General features: G+C 40.9%; 1 protein-coding gene across 2 annotated transcripts in view; it reads right to left on the bottom strand.

Annotated features, from left to right (window-relative positions):
• The window catches only part of TAB3 (TGF-beta activated kinase 1 (MAP3K7) binding protein 3), a 99,961-nt gene that overhangs the window by 44,980 nt on the left and 42,748 nt on the right, over positions 1–12,233 (bottom strand). Inside the window, exon 2 of one of the 2 annotated variants that reach the window (XM_068268317.1) lies at positions 3,693–3,801. In XM_068268317.1, coding sequence (XP_068124418.1) covers positions 3,693–3,725 — 33 coding nt within the window. In that variant the 5' untranslated portion in view covers positions 3,726–3,801. Of the gene's footprint in view, positions 1–3,623; positions 3,802–12,233 lie in introns of both variants that reach the window. The other variant, XM_068268316.1, reaches the window with a different exon arrangement.

Below are 12,233 nucleotides of genomic sequence, written 5' to 3' on the forward strand. Positions count from 1 at the left end.
AGACAGCAGGTCAGACTTGGGAAGCACGCATCAAGCTCTCTGACAGTCAGTACTGGTGCACCCCAGGGCTGTGTGCTTTCTCCACTGCTCTACTCACTGTACACCAATGACTGCATCTCCACAGATCCATCTGTTAAGGTTCTGAAGTTTGCAGGTGACACAACAGTAGTTGGTCTCATACAAAACGGGGACGAGTCTGCATACAGGCATGTGGTGGGACAGCTTTCCTCCTGGTGCAGCAGCAACTACTTGGAACTAAATGCTCTCAAAACCATGGAGAGGATAATAGACTTTAGGAGATCTCCATCCCAGCACCTCCCCTTAACCATAAATGGATCCACAATAACCCAGGTAGAATCATTCAAGTTTCTTGGGTCCACAATCTCACACAACCTAAAATGGAACAACAACACTGCCACTATTGTCAAGAAAGCGCAACAGAGGATGTACCATCTACGGCAGCTGAAAAAGTTTGGCCTACCTCAAAATTTAATGGTGCAGTTCTACACTGCAGTCATCGAATTCACCATAACGTCATCTATGACTGTATGGTTCGGCTCATGCTCAACATTAGAAAAGGTGAGGCTGCAGCGCATTATCCGAACAGCAGAAAGGATAATTGGCTGTAGCTTACCTTCCCTGCAGGATCTTTACGCTAGCAGGTGCAACCAAAATTGCCTCTGACCCCTCTCACCCAGCTCACTTCATCTTCCAGCTCATGCCTTCAGGAGTAAGATTCCGGTCAATCGCCACCAAAACCTCCAGACACAGGAACAGCTTTTTTCCTCAAGCGGTAGCCATACTAAATGCAGAACCCCGCTAGAGCTGCTAGGACTTGAAAGTAATCAGCACAGAACTGTAAATGAACAAGTCTTACATTGCTTACTGCCACTATACTTGCATAATGTCCTTGACTTGTAATATACACACTGTCTGTCCTTGTATTGTTTTGGTTTGTGTTTGTTAAGCAACTGCCAAGACAAATTCCTTGTAGGTGCAAACTTACTTGGCGAAATAAAATGGATTCTGATCTTAAAGAGGAGCTGTTAGCCATACTATCTCAGAAAAAAATAAAACACATATATAAGTAGATAAAAATACTTGCTCTACTTACATAACATATGTATTGCACTGTCCACATTTTGATTTTATTGGTTTTTCTATAGAAAAAAAAAAAAAAAAAGAAAGTCCTTAGGATTTTTGAATGCGTCTATCTCAGTCATAATTTCCTCCCTTACTCTGTGTGTATCATTGCCAGCTCTCCTCCCAGTCTTTAGACACTCCTACCCAGCTCTGCAGTATAAAGTGCATTGTCTCAGCGTGAGAAATATTGGCCAATCAGAAAGGAACAGAGGTGTGGGAGGGGAAAACAGGAGGGAAAGAGGCTGCAGCCAATCAGGCTGCATTTGTTATGTCTAAGGAGAAAGTAAAGAAGAAAAAAAGAATGTCCTGCAACTTCCTTTGTGCGGCAGATGTACCAAATAAGAGCCAGGGAAACTGGGGAATTGTTTTACGGAGAAGAGTAATTTTTAACTTTTCGATTGCCTGGTAAACCTACTTATTACTTGTTTACCAGATACAAATAAAGCATCAATTTTTTTATTTTATGGCCGACAGTTACACTTTAAGTGTTGCCTGATGGGATGTTATAATAGAGGAAAACAGATCCATATACATAATGTCCTTTATAGGTGTATAAAGATTCCAGATATGAAAATGCTGAAAAGAAAGTAGCCATGAGTCAGAGAGAGGGCTACAGAACTGGAAGTAACATAAGAAGGGTGGCCTGGAGTTTCCTAAGTCAATTGCATATGCAGAAGGGTGACAATTCCTGGAAGTACTATAAACAAAAAGTGTACTGTTGTCATAGCTACAAGGAAGCATACTGAAATAATTTGGCATGTGTTGTTGCAAAGTATTAAAAAAATGAAACATTTCTGTAATTCTGTAATATTAATACACAAGCAGAGTTTTCTTAGGGAAGGGAAAGCACTAGCAAAATTGTGCAGGTTTTTTTTTTTACTGAAAGCAAGCTATCTGTTTAGGTTGCATCTGCTACACCACTAGCACAAATCGGAGCACACACTTATTTATGGCTTCCATGCCTATTGGTTTCAAATTGTAGCAAGCCATTTAACTTATAAAAACAGGAGAAAAAACACACATGTAACGTTGAAAAACACATTAGTAGGACTCATGCAAAATAAGGCAGTATAGCATACTGAGAATTAATAGGCGGTGCGAGGTTCTCATGGGGCTTATATTAGTATTTGTCTCGATTTCAGTATTTAGGAAACGTCTTGTGCTCATTTTGTTACACAAAGCTTAGTCATCTGCCTTATAATAAAGTACAGGAAATAATTTACTGTGTTTATTGTAAAGCCCTACTCCAGGCACACATTTCCTAGATCTGTACAGGCTTGTTTTTTGCTGTGTAAAAGCTACGCCATTACTATATTTGTTTTCTTTCTTTAAAAAAAAAAAACACATCAAAAACAGACAACCCCCTCCCCTCCAAACATCAAACACAGAAAGTCTGCGCTACGGCTTCAATCCTCTCAGGGAGATTCAATCTGCCTTCCCTCTTGCAGCATGAACAGTGGGTTATGCAATCCAAGCAGCAGCCGCATGAACAGAGCCTGAAACTTAACCCTCTCAGTGATGAAAATTATAACACAGAAATGAAAGTAGTAGAAGCATGATTTTACACTAACTACCACCATCTGAGCACTACTGTAAGATTATAGAGTTGTATTGGGAAACGAGTTTTGCTGATAGTTAAAATATTGTATAATGCAATATCCCAATTCCTATCACTACTCCTCCTCCTGCTGCCTAACACTGAGCCCCCTTCCCAATTCCTAACAAACTCCCCTCCTACTGCCTGACACTAACCCCCTTCCTACTGCCTAACACTAACTCCCCTCCTAATGCCTAAACAATAACCACCCAGTGCCCAAATGACCGAACCAGAAATTGATGTAGTCAACCGGCTACTAATAGATGAGGTAGTTTAAGGGGCTGGGATCCTCAGGAGCTGTTTCAGTGTGCTTTAAACCGCAGTCAATTCCAAAAGCACTAGGCTAATGAAAATTATCCCAGAGGAATGATTGGAATTTCCCCAAATCGGGGTTTTGGAGTACTTGCACTTCAATACAAAAGTATAGGATTGCTGCAAAATCGCTGCTCAACTGCTTGTACAAAGCAATTTTGCAGCTAATTTATGACAGGCTACCAAAAAATAAATAAATATTGATGTACAATTACTAGCACTGGAAATCACACCAAAAAAAATTGTTAGCGCTCAGCGAGTCACAATTTATAGTGAATGGGCCCCTAACTACAGTATACCCTATACAGAAACAGATCGGCTACTGCTAGACAATCGGCTAGCTAGTATTTGGGTTATCGTGCACCCAACTCACACTCTCAGTGCCCTAGTACCAATACTTTGCATTGGTGTCTATTAGAACTGTTCCATATTTTTAGACCTATGCCTGGAGCTGAGCTTTAACAAATACACAAAACAATGAGGGAATGCAAAGAATTATGTAGACACAGAACATTCTGGTTATTCTAGGGTGAATGCACAGCATACGAAACATTGACATTTCAGCACATACCTGCATCATGCACTGAGATACCACTTCCAGCGGAATCTCAGGGAAGCGTTGCTGAAGATCATGTAATACCTGGATATCGAGCTGATGACTGTTTTGCGCCATCTCCAGATGCTTGTTTCTAGGACAGGACTCAGAACGCCCTCCAGTGGTTGTGATCTCTTGATCCTTCCTTCATTTTCTGCACAAAATAATATTAATTTGTCAGATTCAATTGTAAAGAGAAAACTTAACTAAGAATTGAACTTCATCCCAATCAGTAGCTGATACCCCCTTTTACATGAGAAATCTATTCCTTTTCACAAACAAATCATCAGGGGGCTCTAGCTGATATTGTGATGAAACCCATCCCACAGGAAACGTGAGGACCATAGTCCTGGCAGTTTCCTGTCTGTGAACGTCGTTACATTGTGGGAAATAGCCGTTTACAGCGTTTTCAAACTGCCAAAAAAGCAAGCAGCAGCAACTTCCACTGACCTCACCTGCCAGCAGTAAAAATGTCACAATGTGATAAATATCAGAGTGTAAATCAGGGAGAGGAAAGCTTTTACAATGGGCAAATACTGACTAAATCATTTATACATAATTGTAAAAATGAAGCACTTTTTTTAGTTACATTATTTTTACTGTAGTTCCTCTTTAAAGTGGATCCGAGATGAAAAAACTAACTATAACGAGTAACTTGTCTGTATATCTTATCTAAATTTTAGATTTTATACACAGCATATCTAGCTGCAAACTGCTTCAAAAGTTTATGATTATTTATTCCTGTGATACGAGGGCAGCCATGTTCTGTTTGTCACTGTCACAGGCTGAGGGCTGGAGATGCTATCAGCTTGTCTGAGTGTAAATTCAGTCCCCTCTCCTCCTCCCTCCTCTCTTCTGCTTCTGAAATCAATGGCTAGTAACCTCCTCTTCCTTCCCAGACTGAGCTCCCATAAGCCCCTGCTACAGTGCCAAGGCACAAAAGGAGCTGTGGGCGAGGCTTGTTTAGTTTATAGGGAATTAGATTATTAAAACAAAACAAAAAAACGTATTTGGCTCGAGGAATGCCCTATAAACTATATGAAAGGAACACAATTATGCAAGGAGTAAAAGTTTATCTCGGATCCACTTTAAGTACAATATGTGTCAAACATATCTGCAAAAGTATAGGTGGCTGCGTTTATGCCAATCCCATTTAGGACTGGTTCACACTGCAAGTGCTTTTTCTAATCACCAGTGATTTGAAAAGCTCTTGCTAATGTAATGCTATGGGTGATTTAAAAATCAGTCAGTCAATCACAACTGAAGTGAGAACATACACATTACATTAGCAAGAGCTTTTAAAATCACTTGCAGTGTGAAACAGCCCTAAACGTGAACCAGTGTCCAAATTCCATGCCATAAAGCAACCTGTAAAATTTAATAAATATGACAAGTTGTAAAATATTTTCAAACAGTCCTGCTGATCCACTGCCTCCAATACTTTTAGCCATAGACCCTGAACAAGCAAACAAATAAAAGGTTTCTGACAAAAATGACAAGACTAGTTGCATGCTCGTTTCAGGTGTCCGATAGGTTTCTGGACACCTTTCTCAGGTGTGTGATTCAGATACTGCTGATGCTGGAATGAAATAAATGTAGCAGCCTCCATATACTTTTTGTTTCAGGATCCCTTTAAGGCATTATTATACATTTTCCTTTGTTGTAGAGCTACCCTTTTTATATTTGTATGAAGTGAGACTCAGACCTGAATCATAAAAGATGCACACCTATTCCAGCTTCATTAACCCTTTCAGGACTGGACAACCCTGGTCTCTTAACCGCTTGAGGACCATAGGCTTATAGCCCCCTAGTGACCAGGCCATTTTTTACAATTTAGTGCTCTGCAGCTTTAAAAGTTTGCTGCAGGGCCATACAACTCAGCACACAAGTAACCCCCCCCCCCCCACCCCCACCACCACCACCACAACCTTTTCTGCCCACCAACAGAGATTTTGGTTGGTGGGCTCTGATCGCTGCTGCAATGTTTATTTATTTTTTTTAATACATTTTTCTTTTTTTGTTATTCCCCTCCCTCCACTCACCAGCCAATCACGGCGATCCCCTCTCATAGGCGTTAGCCTATGAGAGGGGGTTACGATCTGAGCCTCTCTAGGGGACAGCTGACTGACATGCTGCTGTAGATCGCACTGCTGTACAATGTAAACAGATGGCGGTTTTGCCATCTTACAGTCTCCAAGCGGCGATCACCACTGGTAGACTGATGACACAGCAGAGGTCCGTCACTTAAGCGGGGACGTTCACGTGACCCTCGGTAAAACCCCGCCCCAGGACTTGACACCTTTCGGCGTAAGGCGCTCCTGGGTCTGCCACCTTCCCGATGCCTATCTGCGTTAGTCGGCCGGGAAGGGGTTAAGGACCAGAGCCATCCTTTCTCTATTGTAAGCTGTGATTGGCTCACAATTATCACAGGGTCAGAAGCCAATGAAATTTCTAGGGGCTAGAAGAACCCCCGGGTAAGTACAGTAAATAAAAAGTCTTGCGGCTGGTCTGCAGGCCACTACTGAGGGGGCAGCGGACGACTGAGTGACCGCGTCGAGGGACACAGACTTCCGGGGGCTAAAAGAAGTCCCAAGTAAAACAATGTATCCTTTAAAGCAAACCTGAGCTTCAAATAAACTGATGAGCTAAACGATTATATCTATCCTGCTACTCCTAAAATGACTTCTAGGCGTAGCAGACAATTTAAAAAGCTAAAAAGTAGGCTTTATGTTTTAATTGTCTCATATAAATGACTTTTTTGTTTGTTTGTTTTTTACACAAACTGACAACCTATAAACTTCTGATTTTTTTAAGCTATTCTCTGCACTCAGAAGCTATTTTGTGACAGGCAAGACTTATTAATAAGTGAGGGTTATGCTACAGTCCAGCTAGGATCCGATGAGAGAGAATCTGTCACTTGTATGCATGAATGTTTAACCATTTTAGGCAAAAAGAAAAATTATATATATATATATATATATATATATATATATATATATATATATATATATATATATATATATATATATATATATATATATATATATATATATATATATATATATATATATATATATATATATATATATATATATATATATATATATATATATATATACACATATATACATACACACACACACACACATATATGGTTGGCTCTGTACATACACATGTGAATCTCATGTCAGATTTACAAATAATACAAGAGAGGGCCTGGCAGTCCACATCTGCTGGAGAACCAAGCCCATCATCAAGTGACTACAGGCTCTCACTAAAACTAAAAGGGTATTTAGGACTGTTATTATTAGCAATTGTCATGTATGCAAGATTCTCATACATATTGGAGAAGCTGCTGTTCTTGGTTCCAATGAACAAGCAGTGTAACAGTTTTTTTTTGGGCCACATGGCTACCATCCTACCAGACTGACTAAAATTTCACAGAGAATGCAATCACACCACTGAAGTTCAACTTGAAGTGGAAATTATGTTTAGCGGTGAGACATCACACTAGAACTGGATACTTTCTCTAATCATTTATTAATGGATTCAGGCTACTTCTACAGATCAAATAGAATTTAAACAAAACAAAGCAATGGTTTTAAAAAAAGAAAAAATGAATATCTATATCCTAAATTCCATTTTGTTACTGTATTGAGATCACTTTATTCCCTTAAGCCCTTGATTTCCTATGAGAGTGTCCGGTATTTCAAAGGCTTTTACCGTGTGATGGAATGTGTCTCTCTATGACTAAGAAGTCTCAACTAACACATTCCTTGATCTACAAATAGAGACTGGCACTGCTTTAGCCAGGGAATTGCTTGGAGAACAAAAACTTCAAGTGATAAAGAGATAATTCCATAATCATCATACCAAAAATATTTCATCTTGCTAGTACATTTTAAAAGAGATTCCCACTTCAATAATAATAACTCACTGATAAGTTGTACTGGTTGAGCAATATCCTTTTATCTATAAGGCTCAAACACACTTGCTACTTAGGTTGTCTAAAACAATCCATTGACATTTTATGGGGTCATTTCCCAAGTGTGCATAGGTGTACCACAACATCCATTGACTGTGTTCATTAACAAACGGGCAGGTAGAAAACCATGCACAATCGTCATATACTGTCACACACACAAGCAGCGTGCTCATGTTTGTATGCAAACCTCCCATCAATAGAGAAAAACATGCCAAACGGCAGATAGCTGAACAGTGTTTGGGGAAAAGCAGTCCAAAACGAGTGATCACTTCAGATGAGCATTCTTGTAATAATTCCACAAGGAAAATATCAGCTTCAAACGCCAAATAATGAAGACCCCGAAAGTGTATCTACATATTGTAACATCCAAGGAGAAACGGTTTTCAGGAGCAACACGCTTATCTGGTTAAAACTTGCATAACTAACCACAATCTTAATTAAAAGCCAGACAAAGTAAGAAAACATATACTTATTGTGTCCAAAATATACTGGTACAAAAGGCACAAATGCAGCAAACAGAGGTGCAGAGGCTGGTCGACGATAGTTTCGCCCCTCGATAAGGGCTTTTTTTAAGACCATAGGGGCGAAGAGATCATCGACCAGCCTCCGCACCTGTTTGCTGCATTTGTGCCTTTTGTACCAGTATATTTTGGACACTAAGTATATGTTTTCTTACTTGCCTGGCTTTTAATAAGGATTGTGATTAAAGTTATGGAAGTTTTAACCAGATAAGCATGTTGCTCTTGGATACTGTTTCTTCTTGGATGTTACAATATCGATCTTGCTTTAACCGGATGTTGCACCGCTTGAAAGAGTGAATTGTTGGTGACAGGCAGTCTATTGGTGCGCACTCACTTTTTGTCTCTCCTGTGGAATAGTGTATCCACATATGATTCAATATTTCTGCAAAAAATTGTAAGCCCTACTATATTTTAAAAAAAATACAAAAAAAGTGTACGTTTAGTGCATCTTCTATTGTGGCGATACTGTCAGGTGATTTGCTACTTCACACTTTCCTTTTATGATGCTGTTGGGAAATAATCTGTTCAACATTCATATTCATGGACTATTTCTTCACCAGTTTTTGGAACGTTGTTATAAGCCATCAGAAAATATGTGTTTTGTTTAATTGTATGTGACCTTACATAATTGCACTATTCAAGTACTCTAGACCAGTGTTTCTCAACATATTATTGGTAAGTACCACTTTTAAAGCCCTGTACTCACCAAGTACCCCCTAGCATAGGAAACATCACAAGTACCCCTTGACAAATATATATTTAATTGTAGTACATAATAAATGGTTCTAAACAATTTCCAAGCATTTACTATTGCTTTTAATTAGCTAAAACACTAATTTGGTGTTTAAATAAGATTTATCATTTTCTAAAACTCTACATTTCTTATTCTTGGTTAAGTATATCAAGCCCAAGTACCCCCTGCAACCATCAGAAGTACCCCCTGGGGTACGCGTACCACACGTTGAGAACCTAGGCTCTAGACTATAACATTTTGACTGCACACAAATATACTGTACCTGGTTATTACCATATGGATGCTTGTACTGAACGCCCAGTGGGACAGTACGCTAAGCCTTAAAGGAATACTATCGATACCCAAGTGTTCTAAAATGACAGTGTGCAAATAATGTCTTAGGGCCCGTTTCCACTATCGCGAATCTGCATGCGTTTCCTGCATGCAGATTCGCACAGCCAATACAAGCGGATGGGCCCGTTTCCACTTGTCAGTTTTCCTGAGCGTTTTTCTGCGCAGGATTTTTCTGCACGGCAGAGCCCTCAGAATTCGCTTGCGTGTGGAATGCATGCGAATCGCCACTAATTTATTTGATAGGGAAATCGCCTGCGGCTTTGGTATGCGAATTTTCATGCGAATTAGCATGGAAATCAATGGAAAAGCACACTGGCACTGCCATGGTTAAATTCGCATACAGCGTCATCCATGCGAATTCGCATGCGAACTCGCATACACCCGCATGCGAAATTTGCATCCGCATGCGAGTTTTTACCGCAGCGATTCGCACTGCCCAAGTGGAAACGGGCCCCAAGTAGCTGTGTAAAAATTTTTCTACTTTTCATGTTAAATATCAGAGGCAAAAACTGTAATTTGAGGGTAGGATTTAGCTATATTGGGACAAATCAATTGCAGAAGGGGTGTCTGCTTCAATGCACAGCCAGAGTTGCATATCAGACTACAGAAAGCAAATATCAAACATATCAAACTCTGAAAGCAAAAACAGTATGAAAAGCTGTGACAATTAGTTACATTTCCTCTGCTCTCTTCAGACACGTCAGTCAGAAACACAGGACACAGAAAGCTGCAGCTGTTGGGAGCTCTCTCTCTCTGTCACACACAGAGCTACACATAGAGTTAACTGATCAAGTGTGAGGGGAATTTCCCCTCTCCTCATGGCTCAGTCAGCTCAGTTTTGGCATCAGTAAACTTTGAAAGTATTTTGCTGACAGTAGAACAAAGAAGTTGCTACTAAAATGTATACACCAGTACTTAGCAGCACTTCCCAAACAATTCCTGTGTCAATTGAAAATAATATGTGAATCGATAGTATTCCTTTAAAGGGACCATAATATTTTGTGCACACTATGCATATTCATGCTGTGATATTCTACTTCAAGAGATCCCGAGGTGTGTTTGAAGAATGTTATCTGCATACAGAGGCTGGATCTGCCTATACAGCCAAGCCTCTGTTGCTATTCCAAACCCCCCTAATGTCCCCCTGCACTCTGCAATCAGACATAGATCACAGACGCGCTGTGAGGGGCTGTGCTTACATCTGTAGTGTCAGTCTCGGCTGCTCCCCCCGCCTTCTGCATAGCTCTGGTCCCTGCCCCCATCCCTTCCCTCCTATCAGCGGGAGGGAAGGGACGCAGGCGGGGACCGGAGTTCTGCAGGAGGCGGGGAGAGCAGCAGACTGACACTATAGAGATAAACACAGCCAGCTCTGACAAGCTGTGTGTCGACAGCGAGGCTGTGATTTATGAGGGATTGCAGAGTGTAGGGGGACCTTAGGGGGGTTTAGGATAGCGACAGAGGCTGGACTGTATAGGCAGATCCAGCTTCTGTATGCAGATAACATTCTTCAAACCCACCTCTGGTTCTCTTTAATTAAATACAAGAGTGATTGCAGAAGGGACATTTCATATTTGAACATTAATATAATTGGTTACCATCATGATATGATTTGCCTGTGGTTCCGATATGCATGTTATGTGTTTTAACACTTTTGATGGTGTAATGGTTAAGGGCTCTGCCTCTGACGCAGGAGACCAGGGTTCGAACCCCGGCTCTGCCTGTTCAGTAAGCCAGCACCTATTCAGTAGGAGACCTTTGGCAAGTCTCCCTAACACTACTACTGCCTATAGAGCGCACCCTAGTGGCTGCTGCTCTGGCGCTTTGAGTCCGCCAGGAGAAAAGTGCGATATAAATGTTATTTGTCTTGTCTTTTCTTGATGAGTAATAAAACGTGATTGAATGTGATATATATGCACACACATCAAAGTTTGCTAACATTTCTGTACTTAATACATATTACCAACCTGAGCACTACACTAATTGATGTAATATGTGGAGTTGCAGTGTGAGGAAGTAATGTTACACCTGCAGATGCCCTGCGGCCAATCCGGTGGGAAGTGCTTTCTATCAATCACTGCCGCTGCTCAGCTCCGTGACTGTAGTAGACTTTCTCGAGGGCAGGACCACAGCTCACTCATTTTGGTCAATCACTGCACTCGCTGAGACTCAGTGAATGCAGCCATTGGCCACAATGAGTGAGCTGTGGTCCCGCCTTCGAGACTGTCTGATCCAGTCACGGAGCAGAACAGCGGCAGTGACAGACAACACCCCCCACCTGATTAGCTGCAGGGCATCTGCAGGGGTAACATTACTTCCTCACAGGCAACTACACATCCCGAAGGGTGAGTGAGCCGCTAGAGGAGAGGAAGCGGGGACATAGAATAGACAGAGAAGGACAGAGAGAGGGGGACACTGGGTGGACAGAAGGAGACACAGGATACAAAAGGTGTAAGGGAGATGTAATAATTTGGGGAGATTGGGGGGAAATGTCCATAAGACACCCCTGGCACCATGGATGCTCCAGGATTAGTATTTTTTTCCTTATTTTTGTCCACTAAACCTAGGTGTCCCTTATGGTTGGGAGCTTGTTATTGTCCAAAAAATATGTTAATCTTGCTAATAACTTTAGTAGCTCCTTATACAGCATAATATTCCTGGCAGCCCAATGGCTGCAACAGAGAGATGGAGGGGTTAGAGTAGGAATTAATTTCAGGAAGTAGTCTCCCCAATTTAACAGCCAGCATATTTTTAAAAGATTACTAACATACAGTGGTTTGCAAAAGTATTCGGCCCCTTTGAAGTTTTCCACATTTTGTCACATTACTGCCGCACAAACAGGAATCAATTTTATTGGAATTCCACGTGAAAGACCAATACAAAGTGGTGTACACGTGAGAAGTGGAACGAAAATCACACATGATTCCAAACATTTTTTTGCTGCAATTACAGCTGCTAGTCTTTTAGGGTATGTCTCTATCAGCTTTGCACATCTA

Source organism: Hyperolius riggenbachi, chromosome 2 (genome assembly GCF_040937935.1).
Source record: "Hyperolius riggenbachi isolate aHypRig1 chromosome 2, aHypRig1.pri, whole genome shotgun sequence".
Lineage (NCBI taxonomy): Eukaryota > Metazoa > Chordata > Amphibia > Anura > Hyperoliidae > Hyperolius > Hyperolius riggenbachi.